Here is a 22,771-nt window from a genome sequence, read left to right as displayed (position 1 = left end):
TACACCATACACTTGCAACATCTGCCACATTGCCGCCCTATCCACCCTGTCATACGCCTTTTCCAAATCCATAAATGCCACAAAGACCTCTTTAGCCTTATCTAAATACTGTTCACTTATATGTTTCACTGTAAACACCTGGTCCACACACCCCCTACCTTTCCTAAAGCCGCCTTGTTCATCTGCTATCCTATTCTCCGTCTTACTCTTAATTCTTTCAATAATAACTCTACCATACACTTTACCAGGTATACTCAGCAGACTTATCCCCCTATAATTTTTGCACTCTCTTTTATCCCCTTTGCCTTTATACAAAGGAACTATGCATGCTCTCTGCCAATCCCTAGGTACCTTACCCTCTTCCATACATTTATTAAATAATTGCACCAACCACTCCAAAACTATATCCCCACCTGCTTTTAACATTTCTATCTTTATCCCATCAATCCCGGCTGCCTTACCCCCTTTCATTTTACCTATTGCCTCACAAACTTCCCCCACACTCACAACTGGCTCTTCCTCACTCGTACAAGATGTTATTCCTCCTTGTCCTACACACGAAATCACAGCTTCCCTATCTTCATCAACATTTAACAATTCCTCAAAATATTCCCTCCATCTTCCCAATACCTCTAACTCTCCATTTAATAACTCTCCTCTCCTATTTTTAACTGACAAATCCATTTGTTCTCTAGGCTTTCTTAACTTGTTAATCTCACTCCAAAACTTTTTCTTATTTTCAACAAAATTTGTTGATAACATCTCACCCACTCTCTCATTTGCTCTCTTTTTACATTGCTTCACCACTCTCTTAACCTCTCTCTTTTTCTCCATATACTCTTCCCTCTTTGCATCACTTCTACTTTGTAAAAACTTCTCATATGCTAACTTTTTCTCCCTTACTACTCTCTTTACATCATCATTCCACCAATCGCTCCTCTTCCCTCCCGCACCCACTTTCTTGTAACCACAAACTTCTGCTGAACACTCTAACACTACATTTTTAACCCTTTCAAGGTCCAAGGCCCAAATCTGGAGTCACGCACCAGTGTCCAAGAATTTTCAAAAAAAAAATTTGTTATTTTTTCTTATGAAATCGTAGAGAATCTTTTTGTGAAGGTAATAAAACAAAAAGTACGAAATTTGGTGGAAAATTGACGAAATTATGCTCTCGCGAATTTTGATGTGTCAGCGATATTTACGATTCGGCGATTTTGCCGACTTTGACTCCCATTTTAGGCCAATTACATTATTCCAGTCAACCAAATTCTTAGCTATTTCACTAGTATTACTTCTATTCTATCGACTGAGCACAAGAAATCGCCAAGTCAACTGTTTCAACTACAAAATAAAGTGATCGGAAATTGTTAATTTGGCCAATTTAACACAAAGTTCAAAATATTCCAATTTCAAAATAGGGTCCAGAATGAACAATGTAGGCATTCCTGGCACTAAACTAACATTTCCTCTGTTCATTAGTTATGTTTTGAGGCTTTACAAATAAATTCCATTTTGATTTTTTATTCACATAATGAATTTTTATTCACACCAAAAAATAGAAGATTTACTGTTATGCAATACTGTAATAATTGTATAAATATCATCACCATATTTGTGAATGTATATTAGACCCACCAGCTGACGTGTATTAGACATGTGAGGTCGTTTGTTTACTCTTGAATATCGGCAAAAATTTAACATTTCTGCTACTTTGAGCTCAGTTTCAAGCCATTTCCAGTGCTAAAACCAATCAAAATCATCTCTATTTCTGTAATATGTCTTCCATTCTATCAAATGAGACCAAGAAATCGCAAATACAACTATAAAAAACATACGAAAAAACACTGCAAAGTTGCTGTTTTAATCGAAAAATCATGATTTCATTTTTTTTCTCTCATTATACACAGTGTGCTGCAGGATCTGTTTTATGTGGTGCACACATACCACATAGATGTATTCTCTCATATCTAGGCCCAAATGTACCACTCACAGTTTATCAGAGTGAGCTGAGCTCATGGCGTAGATCTACGGTTTGGACCCTGAACGTAAAGCCGTAGATCTACGGGACGGACCCTGAAAGGGTTAAACCTACCTCATGCCTCTTCGACCCCATTGCCTATGCTCTCATTAGCCCATCTATCCTCCAATAGCTGTTTATATCTTACCCTAACTGCCTCCTCTTTTAGTTTATAAACCTTCACCTCTCTCTTCCCTGATACTTCTATTCTCCTTGTATCCCATCTACCTTTTACTCTCAGTGTAGCTACAACTAGAAAGTGATCTGATATATCTGTGGCCCCTCTATAAACATGTACATCCTGAAGTCTACTCAACAGTCTTTTATCTACCAATACATAATCCAACAAACTACTGTCATTTCGCCCTACATCATATCTTGTATACTTATTTATCCTCTTTTTCTTAAAATATGTATTACCTATAACTAAACCCCTTTCTATACAAAGTTCAATCAAAGGGCTCCCATTATCATTTACACCTGGCACCCCAAACTTACCTACCACACCCTCTCTAAAAGTTTCTCCTACTTTAGCATTCAGGTCCCCTACCACAATTACTCTCTCACTTGGTTCAAAGGCTCCTATACATTCACTTAACATCTCCCAAAATCTCTCTCTCTCCTCTGCATTCCTCTCTTCTCCAGGTGCATACACGCTTATTATGACCCACTTCTCGCATCCAACCTTTACTTTAATCCACATAATTCTTGAATTTACACATTCATATTCTCTTTTCTCCTTCCATAACTGATCATTCAACATTACTGCTACCCCTTCCTTTGCTCTAACTCTCTCAGATACTCCAGATTTAATCCCATTTATTTCCCCCCACTGAAACTCCCCTACCCCCTTCAGCTTTGTTTCGCTTAGGGCCAGGACATCCAACTTCTTTTCATTCATAACATCAGCAATCATCTGTTTCTTGTCATCCGCACTACATCCACGCACATTTAAGCATCCCAGTTTTATAAAGTTTTTCTTCTTCTCTTTTTTAGTAAATGTCTACAGGAGAAGGGGTTACTAGCCCATTGCTCCCGGCATTTTAGTCGCCTCATACGACACGCATGGCTTACGGAGGAAAGATTCTTTTCCACTTCCCCATGGACAATAGAAGAAATAAAGAAGAACAAGAGCTATTTAGAAAAAGGAGAAAAACCTAGATGTATGTATATATATATGCATGTGCGTGTCTGTGAAGTGTGACCTAAGTGTAAGTAGGAGTAGCAAGATATCCCTGTTATCTAGCGTGTTTATGAGACAGAAAAAGAAAACAGCAATCCTACCATCATGCAAAACAGTTACAGGTTTCTGTTTCACAGTCATCTGGCAGGACGGTAGTACTTCCCTGGGTGGTTGCTGTCTACCAACCTACTACGTGAATGACATATTTTATTCATTTTAGAGTATATGTCAGGTTTCTATGTTTATATTGTTTATTATGTCATATTAGATGAAGTGAGATAGATAAATAAGCCATAGAGTTGATATTAGCAAAATTATTGAAGTACAGAATTCCACTGGAATGGATTAATTGCATTTCAATTAATTTAAATGAGGAAAAATGACTCTGCAAACGAGCAAATCCAGTTGCGACCAAGGTCATGGAACAGATTAAACTCGCAAGTAGAGGTTCCACTGTAGTGCCAAGACCACTAAATTTGTGATAGCGTAATTCCATAAGTTTTCTATCAAATTTCATACTTTTGATTTCATTACCTTCACAAGATGCACAGCAAGAGCTCAAGAAATGTTTACAGTATGAGCATTGTTGCTATACTGACTGAGAGCCATGCTGTGGACCTTGTCTGGTGATCACGGGATCCAAGCGTTGTCGGTCGACAGCCAAGATCATGTACAAAAACCAATTTGAACAAATTGGTCTGAAAACTGATTTGTTCAACAAGTAGTTCATTTGACAACCGAGGTTCCTCTGTAACTGTAAAAAGGAAAGCTTTTGTTTCTTTTTTTTTTGGGGTCCCCCTGCCTCAGTGGGAGATGGCTGGTGTGTTAACAGAAAGTACACAAAGTTTTTATCAAAATGCTGTGTTGCCATCATAACAGTAATATGACAATATATTTATTTTCCACAGTTAATATGGGACAGTATGCATATGATCCATATGGAAGCAACAGTGATACACAAAGACTCGCCGAGGAAAGTGAAGAGATGACAGCACATCTGAAAGATAAAGTCAAGGCATTAAAGTCGGTAAGATAAATAGAAATACCTGTGCTGAAATTGGCACATATTTAGATACTGTACTGTTTTCGCTTGGTGGTTATATTTTGACTTTTGTACAAAGTGACATTGAGGTTAGGCTTTACAGGCATTATCTTAATGTTGATAAATGTTTGATACGGTGAAATTTCTCAGTCTTCTCTTTGATGATCAAATGTCCTGGAAGCTTTGCATAAATTCCCCAACAGCTGCCTGAGCTTCTTTAACTCTTAAGCTGTCCTCAGCCCCCAATTTGAAAGCCCTTTGATGACATTTTTTTAACCCTTTAACTGTGGGAAGATTTTAAAAAATAAAAAATATTATTTCTTACAGTTCAGTAAGAGTTAGTCTTTCTGAATCGAATAAGACTAAAATGAGCAAAATCTAATAAACACTTGGGATTTTATGGCATGTTGAATTTGATGAAAAACTGATCACTAGTCGGCAAGAGCAATTAATACTAGTACGTCAGACACAGTTAAAGGGTTAAAAAAAAAATTCTTCTAAAATGGTAATGAATTTTTTCTAACAGCACTGACACCAAAAATACCAAATTTAACCCTTTCACTGACCGTCACATAGAACTACATCATTGAGGCAACAGTCGCTGACTTATTTCTACAGCATGAGCTCAGTTCACTTAGATAAGCTGTGAGTGGTAAATTTTAGCCTAAATATGAGAGAATCGGTCTGTATTATGAATGTGCACAGTATAAAAACAATCCTGCCCCGTGCGTTGTATGATGGTGAACAAAACTGTGACCATGTGTATGGTTTAAAATTTAATTCCTGTAATATAATAAACATAGGAAAGAAGAATACTGGTCATTATGTTATGTTTAAAAGCACAAGTATAAACATTTATCAACATACAGTACACACAATACATATATACAGTGAAACTCTGGTTGTTGTGCGGTCCGCATATTGTACAATTCAGATTTAGAACACTTTTTTTTGGGCAAAATTTTTGTCTGGATTTCATACCTCACTCCGGAAATTGTACATATCATGTGTGTCCATCCACCCGGGAACGCCATCAGTCTGGCTTTGTCACTGGTTGAGTGAGCATTCTTCCAAAACATTTTGTTTGTTTATTGATTGCAACTGCAAAATAAGCCACCTTGGGCCCAAAGAAAGTTCCTAGTGCCAGCCTTTTGGTAAAGAAGGTGAGAAACACGATAGAATTCTGCAGTGATTCTATGATATGTACGATACTAACGCAGCAGGAGTCGATAAAGGCTATAGCGCCAGCCAGCGATAAAGTGTAGCAATAAGATTGTAGCAAGTAAGTTAAGCGATTAAGCGACAGATGAAAGACAACACAGTGTTGTTGGAGGTTTCAGGGCCACTGACAACATATGCTGCCCTGCTCTATCTTCCGCTATCCTAAATCTTTGCCAGCATCTCCTCCATGATAAGTGTGTACTATAGTATACGTACATACAATAACCACTTTATTTCATTACATTCTCTATTTTGTTTTTTATACAATATTTCTTATTTATAAATTATGTACATAGTTTTCCTTTTGAAAATGTGATGTAGTGCAGTTAGCCTCACAAACACTGTTTTTCTCTTATAATAATGAGAGATATGTAGTCACAGCAGAAGAGAGGATGGCAGCTGCAGTAGCCACCACTAATCACATACGTAATGACATATTTTATTCATTCTAGAGTACAATGTTACCCCGAGTTCGAACTTATTTTATTCCAGAATGCTGCTCGAGTGCCAATACCGAATGAATTTGTTCCCATAAGGAATAATGTAAATTAGATTAGTCCATTTCAGACCCCCAAAAATACACTTACAAACGCACTTACACAAATACACTTAGATAATTGTTCGAGTTGGGAGCAGTTTAAAACTCGGGGTACTACTGTATATATCATGTTTCTATGTCATTAATATTGTTTGTCATATTAGGTGAATTGTGATCGATAAATAAGTTGCAGAGTTGGTATTAGCGTCATATTCAAGTACGTACAGTGGAACATTGGCTTAGGAATTTAATCCGTTTTGTGACCTTGTTCGTATCCTGATTTGTTTGTATGCTGAGTCAATTTTTCTCATTTAAATTAGTTGAAATGCAATTAATCCTTCCAGCCTCTCAGGAGGCATGACAAAATAATGCTAATATCAACTCTACGGCTTAGTTATCTATCACAGTTCATCTAATATGACATAAACAATATTAATAACACAGAAACATGATGTATACAGTAGGGCCCCACTTATACGGCGGGTTAGGTTCCAGGCTGTTGCCGGAAAGCAAACATCGCCGGAAGGCAGAACGCCATTTTTTTCCATTTATAAATGCATATAAATGCCAGACAACAAGTTCACACTAAATTATATTAAGTTATTAATAGAACTAGGCATTAAAATCACACAAAGTAAAATACATTCACAGTACATTCATTACTTATCTTAAAGTATTTGTAATCTTAATGTAGGGAGAGAGGTGAGTAGTGCTTATTTGTAGGAAGTCAGGTGCAGGTAGCCCAGGTGTAGGTAGCCCTGGCTCCCCGTCTCATACTTAATATACGATATTTAAAACATCCCAGAGAGATAAAATAATCATACAGTACACTCATTATTTACCCTAAAATATGTGTAGTCTTAATATAGGAAGAGAGACGAGTAGTATTTATTTGTAGGAAGTCGGTGTAGGTAGCCGGTAGGTGTAGCCCGCCTGGGCTACACCTACCGGCTACCTACACTGTGGCCCAGAGCCATATTAACATTGATATACCTTGTTCACTGAATTTAATAATTTCTAACAACTACCGTTAGATGCCATCATAAACGAAGGGAGAAGTAATGAATAATTCATGCTGAAAATTGTAAACAAAAGTGGAGTGGGGGAGTGGCTGGGCCAAATGCAGATTCGTACACGTTTTCTCTGATGGCTGAGCAGAGAAAACGTAATGTTGTCCCTCCACCCGGCTACCACACAGCTCCACAAGTATTATTATCAGAGCACATAAAATATGCAATAAATGCCAAACAACAAGTTTACACTAACTTATATTAAGTTAGCAATAGAAATAGGCATTAAAAACACAATAAAAGGTAAGATACACAGAGTACACTTATTACTTACCTTAAAATATTAATATTAATGTGTGAGAGGTGAGTGGCAGGGTGTTTATTGAATAAAATCAGAATGGCACACCATCATCCTCTAACTTGGCACTTAAAGCAAGAGGCTTACAACTTCTCTTTTTATCACAGCTAACCTTAGACGCCATCGTCAATGAGAGCCAACTAGTTAACGAAAGAGTAAACAAGAGAGAGAGAACGAGATACAGAGTTCAGACAATGTAAGAATACAAACTGAACAGATATTGGGCGATCACTTGGTCAGGCGAAATAAATGCATATTAATATGTGTCTACTTTTAGTTCATTCACATACATTTGTAAGAGTTTGTAAAACATTTACCTCGATATTTTTTTTTTATAATAATTACCTCACAATACAAATACTCTTATATTGTGTACAAGTTGTACAAGTTAGTACAGAATAAACAAACAGCAACACACCATTTTTAGAGTGAATGAAGATATTATTATTATTATTATTATTATGAAAAGCACTAAACTCACAAGGATCGTGAATTGCTATATATAGAGTGAAGGCGTACGAAAAGAATATTTTTCTACAGTTATCCCCCAGTTTGACTAGAGAAAACATAATTCTTCCGACACTACCTACACAGCTGCTTTGTAAACAAATCTCATATTTACTTAGCATACACTCACAGAATATAAACTATGTAAAGGGTTTCATGTATAATTTTGAGGAAAATATCATAGATGAATTAATGAAAATGCCTATACTGTATTAATGTAAAACAAGACATTTAATGTGCCCAAGAGTGATTATTATTACGTAGTATTGGCGTCATGATTAGAGAGAGACTTAGTGATTTTAATGTGTACCTGCACACCAGCACAGTGTGTAAGTATATTTAGGTACAGGTACACATAAGTATAATTATCAGAGTACATGTAAAATACACAGTAACTTTAAAACACTTGAAATTTTGGAAAGTTTCCTGACAAGAGATGTGGTCACGGAGAATGTAAACAAACCAGGTGGGGTGCGCCATATTTGAAAGACCGCTTGCCATATAGCAAATTTTGGTCATAATTTGACATCGCCATATTAGCGGAACGCTGTAAGGTGAAACACCGTAAAGCAGGGCCCTACTGAACTCTAGAATGAATAAAATAGTCCATAATATGGCAAGTGATGGTGACACTGGCAGTGAAAGAGAGCATCCGCCATTTACTCTTCCACTCTAGTATCTTCCCAGTCCATAACCCCACACCTAACTTGTGTTTATCTATGATTAGTGGTGAGGTTGTCACATATGTAACCACAGGTGTGGTCAAGACAGATGTATATGTAGGTGAAGACACGATAACTGTGGCCACAGTGGTGGTGGTGGTGGGGGCGGTCACAGTGATGGTGGTGGTGGTGGCGGCAGCCAGCTGCCCCACTCTATGCTGCTGCCTTCTTCGTTTCTCTAACTTTTTTCATAGTTTCTAATCACTTCTTGCTGATTGTATGTAAATACCGTCTCTTTGGGTGAGGCATTGTGTAAGAAATTTGTACAATATAAGACAAAATTACGCTTCCCAAGGGTTTGCTGCGGTCACTCAGAGCGGCACACCTCCTCTTCCTTTTGACTCTTGGTTGGCACTGAGATAGCTGTGGTTGTAGCAGCTGTACCTACAGCCACCCAAATGGTTACCAATTTCTATTTTGAAGCATTTAGCACAAAAATATGAAAAAAAATGCAAAAAATGTCTAAAAATGACAACATATTATTATTATTATTATTACTGTTAAATTATATTATTATAATTATTATATTATTTATTATTATTATTATTATTATTATTATTATTATTATTATTATTATTAACCCCTTGACTGTCGCAACCCCAAATCCTGAGGTGTCTCCTGGTGTGGCAAAAATTAAAAAAAAAAAAGTTCTTATGAAATGATAGAGAATCTTTTCCCAATGGTAATGACACCAAAAGTATGAAATTTGATGGAAAACTTACAGAATTACGCTGTCACGAAGTTAGCGACCTCAGCGATATTTATGAATCTGCGATTTCACCCACTTTGAGCCCTATTTTCGGCTAATTCCATTGTTCCAGTTGACCAAACTCATAGCTATTTCTTTAGAACTCCATTTTTTCTATCGATTGAGTACAAGAAACTGCCCATTTACCGATCTCAACTACCCAATAACATGGTCAGAAATTTGCAATTTGGCCAATTTCATGCAAATTTAAAAAATATGACAATTTCAAAATAGGGTCCAGAATGAGCAATGCAGACATTCCTGCCTCTAAAATAACATTTTCTTTGTTCATCAGTCACGTCTCCAGGCACCTCTGATATTACTCTTGCTTTCTATTTTGAATTTTTATTCAAACAAAAAATAGAAGATTTACTGTTATGCAGACTACTGCAATATTGTAATAATTGTGTAAATAATGTCAACCCATTCATGACTGCATATTAGAATGGCTAGTTGGACATTTATTGGAAAATGACATCATTTGTTTACTTTTGAACATCGGCAAAAATCAAACATTTCCCCTACTTTGAGCTCCATTTCAAGGTTCTTTTCATAGTAAAACCACTCAAAATCACCTCTATTTCTATAATATGTTTTTCATTCTATCAATTGAGACCAAGAAAACTAGAATACAACCATAAATACTATACGAAAATAGACCACAAATTCAGCATTTTAATTAAAAAAAACAGTTGGTGTTTTTTTTTCTTATTATGCAATGCGTGCTGTAGGATTTTTTTATATGGTGCACACTGACCACACAGACCCATTGTTTCACATGTGGGCCTACCAGCTTTCTCCTGCTTGATTTGAAGCCGCTAGAATTTATGAGTATACAGTGGAACCTCTACTTGCGAGCATGTCCACATGCGAGTTTTTCCAAATACGAGCAGTCGATGGGTCGATTTTTTGCTTCCATAAGCGAGCAAAATTTCCATAAGCGAGCAGACCTCGAGACAGGTTCCTTGACACTGGTGAAGGGCTCTTGCTCTTGATCTCGGGAATTGTATTTCATTTGTTTGCCAGACCATCTTATTGAAACTTGGACAATGTATGATGGAAAGATGCTTCTTAACATACACCAAAAATGGAAGAAATCTAAGCATAAATAATGGAGTTCACTTCTCAGCAATTAGCCACCCCTTAGCGGTATTTTCATATGTTTTTATGGTTGTGTACTCCTTTTTTTTGGTCTCATTTGATAGAATGGAAGATATATTACAGAAATAGATATGATTTTGATTGCTTTCACAATGAAAAGTACCTTGAAATTGAGCTCAACGTAGGAGAAATGGTCCATTGCTTGGCTATGTTTAAGAGTAAACAAATTACGTCACTGTCCATTCCAATATGCAGTTGTGAATGGGTTGACATTATTTATACAATTATTGCAATAAAAATAACAGTAAATCTTATATTTTTTGTGTGAATAAAAATTACAAATTATTTATATAATAATAATAAGTATAATAATAATAGTATAATAATAATACAATAATAATAATATAATATGTATAATAATAATAATACATATATAATAATATACTACATATAATAATTATAATAATAAACGTCTTCAAAAGGCCGTCACTAGATGGCAGTGTTTACCACAAAAAAGAGGGAGCTGTTGTGGCCGCCTCCACCTCTTACATAATGACATATTTTATTCATGCTAGAGTATATATTAGGTTTCTATGTGGTTTGTATTATTTATTATTTCATATTAGACGAACTTTGATTGATTAATAAGCCGTAGAGTTGATGATAGCGAAGTATTCAAGGAGTATGTTGTCCTGTCTCCAGACAAATTCTCTTCAGCTGCCGACACCGCCCATACCACTACATGAATGACATATTTTATTCATTCTAGAGTATATATAGATTTCTATGTTATTTATATTGTTTGTTATGTCATATTAGATGAAGTGAGATGGATAAATAAGCCGTAGAGTTGATATTAGTGAAATTATTGAAGTACAGAATTCCACTGAAACGGATTAGTTGCATTTCAGTTGATTCAAATGAGGAAAATTGACTCTGCAAACGAGCAAATCCGGTTGCGAGTAAGGTCATGGAATGGATTAAACTCACAAGTAGAGGTTCCACTGTATATACGTCAAAAACGGTGGCTCGTAAGATGTATATATACGACCGAAACAGTCAAAGGGTTAAAGCTAAAATGAAGGAGCTAGTGAGTATAGTAACAAAGCAATGAAAGGAAAACAATTTAGCACCTGAATTAGTACATTAATTATTTTAACAAATGTGAATATATGAACTATGGTAGTTATTTAAAGTTAAAATAAAGGAGCTAGTGAGTATAATTTTAAAACAGTGAAAGTAAAGCACTTTCTCTCCTGTAATAGCACCTGAATTATTATTAAAACTAAGAGTAAAGGAATTACTGAATAAAGGGCAGTATGGTATTGGTAAGTAGAGAATTATTTTAGCAGAAAATATAAAAGGGACTAAAATAAGTAGTGGTAAACAAAGTTCAATGGACAGATAGTAACTGTGATATAATATTTAGTAGTAAGATTTGACTTGTAATATAAAATTTGAGCAATTAATAGAACTAAAAAAAAGTAAAAAGTATACAAGGTAGTTGGTACTAGCTAGTAAAAGATAGTACAGGTCCGCCATCACAAATCCAGCAGTCAGTTACAGGTCTCCCTCAACATTCGCGTTTTCAACTTTCGCGGGCTTCACACATTCGCGAATTCCCAACCGCCAAATCATATTTAAGTTTACCGCCACGAGTCCTTACTACCCTCCCTCCAACCCCTGCAACTGGCAGCCAGCCCTCCCACCACTGTGTGGTGAGTGTTTTGTTTGTTTATTATTTGCTATTAAACTACAGTATAAATAATGTAAACCCAACCATGACTGCATATTGGAATGGCTATTCAGACAGGTATTGGAATGTGACATCATGTGTTTACTCTTGAACAGAGCAAAGAATCAAACATTTCTGCTACTGCTAATAATAATATTAATATAATAATAATAATAATAATAATAATAAATACGATAGAATTGAAGAAGGAAATTGTACAAAAATACGTGGGTTGAAGCAGTGGTGGAGGAAGTGGTTGACACATCGTCAGTGTGGCTTTGTTTATGCTGGAGTGAGTATTAGTCTCCGTGCTCTTCCAAACATTTCACAATAATTCATTGTATTTGGTGCTTGTAGATTGAGTGTGACTGGAGTGGTAGAGGCAGTGGTAGAGGCAGTGGTAGAGGCAGTGCTGGAGACAGTGGGTGAGGCAGTTATAGAGGCAGTGGGTGAGGCAGCGGTAGAGGCAGTGGTAGAGGCAGTGGTAGAGGCAGTGGTAGAGGCAGTGGTAGAGGCAGCGGTTGAGGCAGTGGGTGAGACAGTGGTAGAGGCAGTTATAGAGGCAGTGGTAGAGGCAGTGCTGGAGACAGTGGGTGAGGCAGTTATAGAGGCAGTTATAGAGGCAGTGGGTGAGGCAGCGGTAGAGGCAGTGGTAGAGGCAGTGGTAGAGGCAGTGGTAGATGCAGCGGTTGAGGCAGCGGTTGAGGCAGTGGGTGAGACAGTGGTAGAGGCAGTTATAGAGGCAGTGGTAGAGGCAGTTATAGAGGCAGTGGTAGAGGCAGCGGTTGAGGCAGTGGTAGAGGCAGTGGTTGAGGCAGCGGTTGAGGCAGTGGTAGAGGCAGTGATATTTACTAACATATATGTTATAAATAATAATAGTACATTATGAATAACTATTATTATTATTATTATTATTATTATTATTATTATAAATGTTATTAATATTAATATGTACTATTATTATTTACAACATATATGTTAGTAAATATCACTGCCTCACCCACTGCCTCTATCACTGCCTCACCCACTGCCTCTATCACTGCCTCTATCATGGCCTCACCCACTGCCTCACCCACTGCCTCACCCACTGCCTCTATCACTGCCTCTATCACTGCCTCTACCACTGCCTCTACCACTGCCTCTACCACTGCCTCTACCACTGTCTCTACCACTGCCTCTACCACTGCCTCTATCACTGCCTCTACCACTGCCTCTATCACTGCCTCTATCACTGCCTCTACCACTGCCTCTACCACTGCCTCTACCACTGCCTCTACCACTGCCTCTACCACTGCCTCTATCACTGCCTCTATCACTGCCTCTATCACTGCCTCTATCACTGCCTCTATCACTGCCTCTACCACTGCCTCACCCACTGCCTCTGTCACTGCCTCTATCACTGCCTCTATCACTGCCTCTACCACTGCCTCTACCACTGCCTCTACCACTGCCTCAACCACTCCAGTCACACTCAATCTACAAGCACCAAATACAATGAATTATTGTGAAATGTTTGGAAGAGCACGGAGACTAATGCTCACTCCAGCATAAACAAAGCCACACTGAGGCTGCGTCAACCACTTCCTCCACCACTGCTTCAACCCTCGTATTTTTGTACAATTTCCTTCTTCAATTCTATCGTATTTATTATTATTATTATTATTATTATTATTATTATTATTATTATTATTATTATTATTAGCAGTAGCACAAATGTTTGATTCTTTGCTGTGTTCAAGAGTAAACACATGATGTCACCTTCCAATACCTGTCTGAATAGCCATTCCAATATGCAGTCATGGATGGGTTGACATTATTTATACTGTAGTTTAATAGCAAATAATGAACAAACAAAACACTCACCACACAGTGGTGGGAGGGCTGGCTGCCAGTTGTGGGGGATCAGAGGGAAGGTAGTAGGGACTCGCTGTGGTGGAGGCAGTGGTATTTAATAACATACATGTTATTAAGGCATAACGTATGTATTTAGTACAATTTACGACGTTTTCATGTATTTTATGACTGTTCATGGTTCGACAAGTTAAGGAAGCAGTATTGTATTATATTTCCATACAGTATATTGGGGCACCAAACATTTGCGATTTTTCAACATTCGCGAGGCTCTTGATCCCCTAACCCTCGTGAATGTTGAGGGAGACCTGTACAGTGGACCCCCGCATAATGATTACCTCCGAATGCGACCAATTATGTAAGTGTATTTATGTAAGTGCATTTGTACGTGTATGTTTGGGGGTCTGAAATGGACTAATCTACTTCACAATATTTCTTATGGGAACAAATTCGGTCAGTACTGGCACCTGAACATACTTCTGGAGTGAAAAAATATCGTTAACCGGAGGTCCACTGTATTTAGTTCCTTCAGTTATTCGGCACTAATTTCGGCTAGCATAATTTCAAATTTCCAGGGTCGCCACACCAACCTGCTGGTACTGTTTGGTGGCGCTACTTGCTGCATAAGTCATTCCAATTTCTTTTTCTCCATTTATTGTTTTAACCTGCTTACTTTTAGCCCTAGGCATGTTCCAATGAATAAAAGAAATGCTTCTCATTATGTAAAGCACCTACACAGTACATTGTCCATTAAAGATAAGGACGGCTTTGAAGCCACTGTCGGTTGCCATGAGCTCAGTCTCATGAAGTAGAAGAATATGCTTTATTATTATGCTAATATCAACACTACAGCTTATTTGCCTATCACAATTGACCTAATATGACATAATGAAAAATATAAATAACAAAATATGTTAAATACTCCAGAATGAATAATATTTGGCATAATACCGAGCAGTTCGATGGACGTATGAAGAGGATACAAGATACAAGTACCATTCTAATATCCCTGGCTTGGGGCTTATATTAGAGAAAACTGAGTGCAGCACGGGGCTAACTGTGATATACACTCGGACTACACCATAAACCTGAAACAAAAAAGCTATTTTCTCTATATAGATTACCACACATAGCAGCATATGTGTGGAGAACCTAGGATAATCCAAAAAAGTCAGACAGTGTGGCTTATTTCTAGTACCTGGCTTGGGTTAGCCATATATGATTTTTGGTAAATATTCGATTCCCAGCCAGGGTAGAAACATTGGGCATGTTTCTTTACACCTGTTGTCTATGTTCACCCATCAGTAAATGGGTACCTGGGTGTTAGTCAACTTGTGTGGGTGTTATCCTGGGATACTGACCTAATTTGCTTGAAATACTCTGCATAACAAGCGGCTTTCTATGTACAGTGGACCCCCGGTATTCGATAAATCCGGTTTTCGATGCATTTTAATGCAAAAATTTTTCCTCGGTATTTGATTGAAAACCCGGTATTCGATACGATTCGTATGAGACCTGTCCATGTGTGGCCTGAACTGCCCCATGTGTGCTAGTGTTTACAAGCCAGCCAGTGTGCGCGCATCTAAGGATACATTTGGTACATTCCATATTATCACTGTGTTTGGTGCTTGTTTCTGCAAAATAAGTCACCATGGGCCCCAAGAAAGCTTCTAGTGCCAACTCTTCAAGAAAAAAGTCGCTAATGACCTATGAAATGAAGAAAGAGATAATTGCAAAGTACAAAAGTGGAGTGCGTGTGTCGGAGCTGGTCAGGTTGTATAATAAATCCCAATCAACCATCTCTACTATAGTGACCAGGAAAGCGGCAATCAAGGAAGCTGTTCTTGCATAAGGTGCAACTGTGATTACGAAACAGCGACCGCAAGTGTTAGAAAATGTTGAGAGATTGTTATTGGTGTGGATAAATGAAAAACAGATAGCAGGAGATAGCATCTCTCAAGCGATCATTTGTGAAAAGGCTAGGCAGTTGCATGACGATTTTGTAAAGAAATTGCCTGCAACTAGTGGTGATGTGAGTGAATTTAAGGCCAGCAAAGGTTGGTTTGAAAGATTTAAGAATCGTAGTGGTATACATAGTGTGACTAGGCATGGTGAGGCTGCCAGTTATGTTGTGCGACAGAAGTCCAGTGACTCTCAAGCTGGTCCTAGTGGCATTAAAAGAAGAAGGGAAGTAACCCCGGAAAAGGACTTGCTACCTCAAGTCCTAATGGAAGGGGATTCCCCTTCTAAACACTAACACCTCTCCCCTCCTCCCATCCCATCAATCATCACCAGATCTTCATTAAAGGTAAGTGTCAATTATCTTATTGTTATTGTAATTATTCTATTGCATTAAACTTAATATTTCATGTAGTAAAAATTTTTTTCTTCATACTTTTGGGTGTCGTGCACGGATTAATTTGATTTCCATTATTTCTTATGAGGAAAATTGATTCGGTTTTCGACATTAACGGTATTCGTTGAGCTCTCAGGAACGGATTAATATCGAATACCGGGGGTCCACTGTAGTAGTATGTCACTGATGTCAACTATGTCTGTATCCCATGTACATGTACGTGTAGTAAATTATTATTATTATTATTATTATTTTTTTTATTGTTATTTTCTCATTTGTTTGTTGGGTTATCTTATTGAAACTTTGGCAATGTATGATGGAAAGATACTTCTTAATGTACGCCAAAAATGAAAGAAATCAGACCATAAATAGCAGAGTTCACTTCTCAGCCATTAATGGTTGCTTAGCTGTATATTTTTGTAGAATAGAAGATATACAGTGGAACCTCAAAAATCGAACATATCACATATTGAACGTTTCGAAAATAGGACCATTTTTTCAGACAAACTGTGTCCCTATTATCGAGCCCGCCCCTATTTTTGGACCGCCGGGTACGTGACCTGTCTGCCGCCCGCTCTGTCCGCGTCCCCGCAGCACCGTGAGCAGTTTAGCTTTGTTTATGCTTGAGTGAACACTAACCTGCACTTTCATTCACGCATTTTACGATTATTTCATTGTGTTTAGTGTTTGTGGGACTGTGAAGTAAGCTGCCATGGGCCCAAAGAAACTTGCTAGTAGTAACCCTGTGGTAAATAAAGTGAGAAACACCATAGATGTGAAGAAGGAAATAATACAGAAGTATGAGAGTGGTGTGAGACTTGTTGAGCTTGCCAGGATGTATGGGAAAAACAAGTCGACCATCAGTTCTATCCTGTCAAAGAAAGAACAAATCAAGGAAGCTGATGTTGTGAAAGGTGTTAATATAGGGAGTGGATGAGGTGCCTTCTTCAAAGATTAAGGAGATTTGTGCCAAGTGGAATGATATCCAAATGTTTGTGCAGAAGTACCACCCTGAGCAAGCTGAAATAAGCCATCTTTGCAACAAGTTCAGTGACAGAACCATGTCCCATTTTAGGGAAATGTTAGAGGTGCTAGAAACAGAGGACTGTGGACAGTTATTTTGTGAGACAGGGGTCCAGTGACTCTCAAGCTGGTCCTAGTGGCATTAAAAGACAGAGAAGGGAAGTAACCCCAGAGAGGGCTTTACCCGAAGTCCTCATGGAGGGGGATTCTCCTTCCAAACACTAACCCCAACTCCCTCTCTCCTCCTCCCTATCTTCCAGATGCCATCACCAATTAATCTCTACAGAATGTATTTTTTGTGTGAATATTTTTGGGTTTCTGGAACGGATTAATTGTATTTCCATTATTTCTTATGGGAAATATTGCTTCAAATTTCAGACTTTTCGAATTTAGAACTAGCTCCTGGAACGGATTAAGTTCGGTTTTTCAGGTTCCACTGTATTACAGAAATAGATATGAGTTTGATTGCTTTCATGATGAAAAGTACCTTGAAATTGCACTCACAGTAGCAGAAAAGTTGTATTATTTGGCGATGCTCGAGTAAACAAATGACGTCACTGTCCAGTACCTGTCTGCCTGCCAGTCCAAATTCCAATACTCAGTCAAGAATGGGTTGACATTATTTATACAATTAATAGAGTAATGCAATAGTCTGCATAACAGTAAATCTTCTATTTTTTTCCGTGAATAAAAATTCCAAATGGTAAGCAAGAGTAATGTAAGAGGGGCCTGGAGCCATGACAAATGAACAGAGAAAAATGTTATTTTAGTGCCAGGAATGTCAGCATTGTCTCTTCTGGACCCTGTTTTGAAATTGGCATCTGTGAAATTGGCCAAATTGCCAATTTCTGACCACTTTATTGGGTTGAAATAAGTGAATGGGCGGTTTCTTGTACTCAGTTGACAGACTAGAAGTAAGTAAGTTTATTCAGGTACTATACACAAATACAGTTACATAGATTATCATACATAGCAGTGTATGGTTTAGAAAGACACGTAAGCAAACACTATGACATATTTATTAGAAAACGTTTCGGTCCTGGGACCTTGAAGTGATCAAGGTCCCAGGATCGAAACGTTTTCTAATAAATATGTCATAGTGTTTGCTTATGTGTCTTTCTAAACCAACTTGTCGGTATTTATTACCAAGGTTTATACCATAGCAGTGTATGTATAGAGAACCTAGGATAACCCAAAAAAAGACAAAGTGACTTATTTCCAGTACCTGGCTTGGGCTTGCCATGATTTTTGGTAAATATTGTTTTTTTCTCAGTTGTTTGTTGGTCTATCTCATTGAAACTTGGGCAATGTATGATGGAAAGATGCTTCTTAACGTACACCAAAAATAAAAAAGACTGACAATAAATAAGGGATTTCACTTCTCAGCCATTAGCTGCCTCTTTGTGGTATATTTTCGTATGGTTTTTATGGTTGAGGGTCAGTAAATCAAGTCAGTCAGTAAGTTATTCAGTCAAGTCAGTAAGTTATTCAGCCAAGTCAGTAAGTCATTCAGTCAAGTCATTAAGTCAGTCAGTTAGTCACACAAACTTATGTTTACCTCTTTTTGTGTGTACAGAGTAACACTGCATTAAGGCCACAGGTTATCTCTTGTTTAATATCTTTGTTTTCTTAGTTATTTCTAAGACTTAAGTGTTTATACCCTTTCTTGTCACTTTCAGCAACACTGGTATGCCTACTGGGTGTCATGATTGCTTGGCAGATACAAGATATAGTAATTAAAAGATCAAAACACAATTCACAAACACAGCCAGCTTGTAGCAGAGAAGGACTGGACAAATATGAAGTATGAATGCTGGGATGGTGGGGTGATGTCAGGGGATGGCGGGAGGTCTCCCCATCTCCCCCACTGATCCACAACAAGGCGGCCACTTGAGGAAAAGGGTACTTTTTTGCTTCCTGCAAACTGAACTGTGTTAAATTAATTTTACGACGTGTTATACAAAATTGTGCCGTAATTCTTCAATCGTGCTATACCCGACTCATGCCAAATAAACTTGTCTTAAATGACAGTCTGCTGTATATTATTATTATTATTATCACACTGGCCGATTCCCACCAAGGCAGGGTGGCCCGAAAAAGAAAAACTTTCACCATCATTCACTCCATCACTGTCTTGCCAGAAGGGTGCTTTACACTACAGTTTTTAAACTGCAACATTAACACCCCTCCTTCAGAGTGCAGGCACTGTACTTCCCATCTCCAGGACTCGAGTCCGGCCTGCCAGTTTCCCTGAACCCCTTCATAAATGTTACTTTGCTCACACTCCAACAGCACGTCAAGTATTAAAAACCATTCGTCTCCATTCACTCCTATCAAACACGCTCACGCATGCCTGCTGGAAGTCCAAGCCCCTCGCACACAAAACCTCCTTTACCCCCTCTCTCCAACCTTTCCTAGGCCGACCCCTACCCCGCCTTCCTTCCACTACAGACTGATACACTCTTGAAGTTATTCTGTTTCGCTCCATTCTCTCTACATGTCCGAACCACCTCAACAACCCTTCCTCAGCCCTCTGGACAACAGTTTTGGTAATCCCGCACCTCCTCCTAACTTCTAAACTGCGAATTCTCTGCATTATATTCACACCACACATTGCCCTCAGACATGACATCTCCACTGCCTCCAGCCTTCTCCTCGCTGCAACATTCATCACCCATGCTTCACACCCATATAAGAGCGTTGGTAAAACTATACTCTCATACATTCCCCTCTTTGCCTCCAAGGACAAAGTTCTTTGTCTCCAAGGACGAAGTTCTTTGTCTCCACAGACTCCTAAGTGCACCACTCACCCTTTTCCCCTCATCAATTCTATGATTCACCTCATCTTTCATAGACCCATCCGCTGACATGTCCACTCCCAAATATCTGAATACATATTGTATACAAAGCATTTATAGGCCCCAGCAATGTTTTGGATATGCGGGAGTGTATAATAATAATAATAGTTTCCTCGAAGCATGATGTACGACAAGTGTCAGTCCACTGTTGACAGTGCAGTGGTGACATCTGATGAGCGTCCACAGCCTTGGCTTTGTTTTCACTGTTACACAAAAACATGTCTGTTTATCTATCTGTCTGTCAAGCTCTGTCTATCTAGCTCTGTCAAGCCCTCTGTCAATCTGTCTGTCTAGCTCTCTGTCTCTCTGCTTGTCCCTCTCTCTCTCTCAGAGAGCCACTCATGAACCAACAGATATTATACACAATGCAGTAGTCACTGCGACACGTCTGAGCCCTGATACGTATTATTTGGCAGTCGTGCTTGCAAGCACAGTACAGTGGACCCTCGGCATTCGATGGCATCAGTATACGATAAATCCGGTATTCGATACATTTTAATGCAAAAATTTTGCCTCGCCACTCATTAAAAAACCCGCCACACACGATTCGTCCGGGACGCGTCCACATGAGTGCCAGTGTTTACAAGCCAGCCAGTGTGCTCGCATCTAAGCATACATTCGGTACATTCCATATTATCAGTGTTTTTGGTGCTTGTTTCTGCAAAATAAGTCACCCTGGGCCCCAAGAAAGCTTCTAGTGCCAACCCTGTGGTAAAAAGGGTGAGAATTAGTATGGAAATTAAGAAAGATTTTGAAGGGTTTGGGGCTAACCCTGAGAAGCCTATGCCAGTTGTGGAATCCATTGTACCTACTTCAAAAATTAAGGAAATGTGTGCACAGTGGGTTGAACTGCAAACCTTTATGGATGAAAATCACCCTACCACAGCTATTGCAAGCCATGACAAGGTTGTGGCCCATTTTAGACAAATTGTAAAGGAACGGGAGGTACAGAGCTCTATGGACAGATTTGTTGTGCGACAGAGGTCCAGTGATTCTCAAGCTGGTCCTAGTGGCATTAAAAGAAGAAGGGAAGTAACCCCGGAAAAGGACTTGCTACCTTAAGTCCTAATGGAAGGGGATTCCCCTTCTAAACAATAAGTTCGACACTCTCCCCTCCTCCCATCCCATCAATCATCACCAGATCTTCATTAAAGGTAAGTGTCATGTATTCTATTGTTAGTAGAGTACTACAAACTGTGCATGTCTTCTTCAGTTTGTGAGCATTAAACTTAATATTTCATGTGGTAAATTTTTTTTTCATACTTTTGGGTGTCTTGCACGGATTAATTTGATTTCTATTATTTCTTATGGGGAAAATTAATTTGCCTTCCGATAATTTTGGCATACAATGAGCTCTCAGGAACGGATTAATATCGTATACCAGGGGTCCACTGTATAGCACTTTGGATTTTTTGGTTATCCTAGGTAATTTATACTCCCTTCAGAGGATTTGCTCACGAACACCCAGGTATGATTATTCCTAACACTATTAACCCTTAAACGGTCCAAATGTATATACAGTAGGGCCCCACTTATACGGCAGGTTAGGTTCCAGGCTACCGCCACAAAGTGGAAATCGCCATAAAGTGGAACACCCTTTTTTTTCTCTTATAAATGCATACAAATACTACTAGATAGCAAGTTTACACTAATATATATTAAGTTAGCAATAGAACTAGGCATCAAAAAACAATAAAAAAGTACAATACACACATAGTGCACTCATTACTTACCTTAAAATATTTATAGTCTTAATCTAGGGTGAGACAAGTAGTATTTATGGTAAGAAATCAAGTGTGGTATGTATGGTAGTCAGCCGAGCTACCATACCAGGCCACATAATATTCTATTACATTTAAGCATCCCAGAGTGATAAAATGCATATCCAGTTTACTCATTACTTACCTTAAAATATTTGTAGTCTTAATCTAGGGTGAGATGAGTAGTATTTATTGTAAGAAATCAAGTGTGGTATGTATGGTAGTCAGCCGGGCTACCATACCAGGCCATTCCACCTACACACATATTCTATGATATTTAAGCATCCCAGAGCGATAAAATGCATATACAGTTCACTCATTACTTACCTTAAAATATTTGTAGTCTTAATGTAGGGTCAGGAGTAAGTAAATGAGATAAAACCAATAAATGAGGGAGAGCGAGAGAGAGAATGAGTACATGAGAGAGGACAGGTGCAGAGTTATGTAAACAAATCAGGCAAACGTAAGTTTTGTAAACAAAGTGTACACATCTGGTTTGTGTACAAGTTACATTGTGTACAAGTTGTCTACATTGATACGGTAGAATAAATAAAGAAGAACACTCCCATTCTCATGTAACACCATTTTTAGAAGAAATGAAGCTCTGAGTGAAGGCATAAGTCACTGACTTTTTTGGGTTATCCTAGGTTCTCTACACATATGCTGCTATGTATGATAATCTATCTATGTATTTGTGTATACCTGAATAAACTTACTTAAATACATACGAAAGGAATAATT

At 38.3% G+C, this 22,771-nt stretch overlaps 1 protein-coding gene across 4 annotated transcripts in view; it reads left to right on the top strand.

Annotated features, from left to right (window-relative positions):
* LOC128705960 (BET1 homolog) overlaps nt 1-22,771 on the top strand; it is a 233,503-nt gene that overhangs the window by 60,783 nt on the left and 149,949 nt on the right. For all 4 annotated transcript variants that reach the window (XM_070091843.1, XM_070091838.1, XM_070091841.1 and 1 more), the window contains exon 2: nt 4,109-4,227. In XM_070091843.1, the coding sequence (XP_069947944.1) occupies nt 4,109-4,227 (119 nt within the window). The remainder of the gene's footprint in view (nt 1-4,108; nt 4,228-22,771) is intronic.

This window comes from Cherax quadricarinatus, chromosome 3, assembly GCF_038502225.1.
Source record: "Cherax quadricarinatus isolate ZL_2023a chromosome 3, ASM3850222v1, whole genome shotgun sequence".
Classification (NCBI taxonomy): Eukaryota; Metazoa; Arthropoda; class Malacostraca; order Decapoda; family Parastacidae; genus Cherax; species Cherax quadricarinatus.
This window is presented reverse-complemented; position numbering and strand designations above follow the sequence as displayed.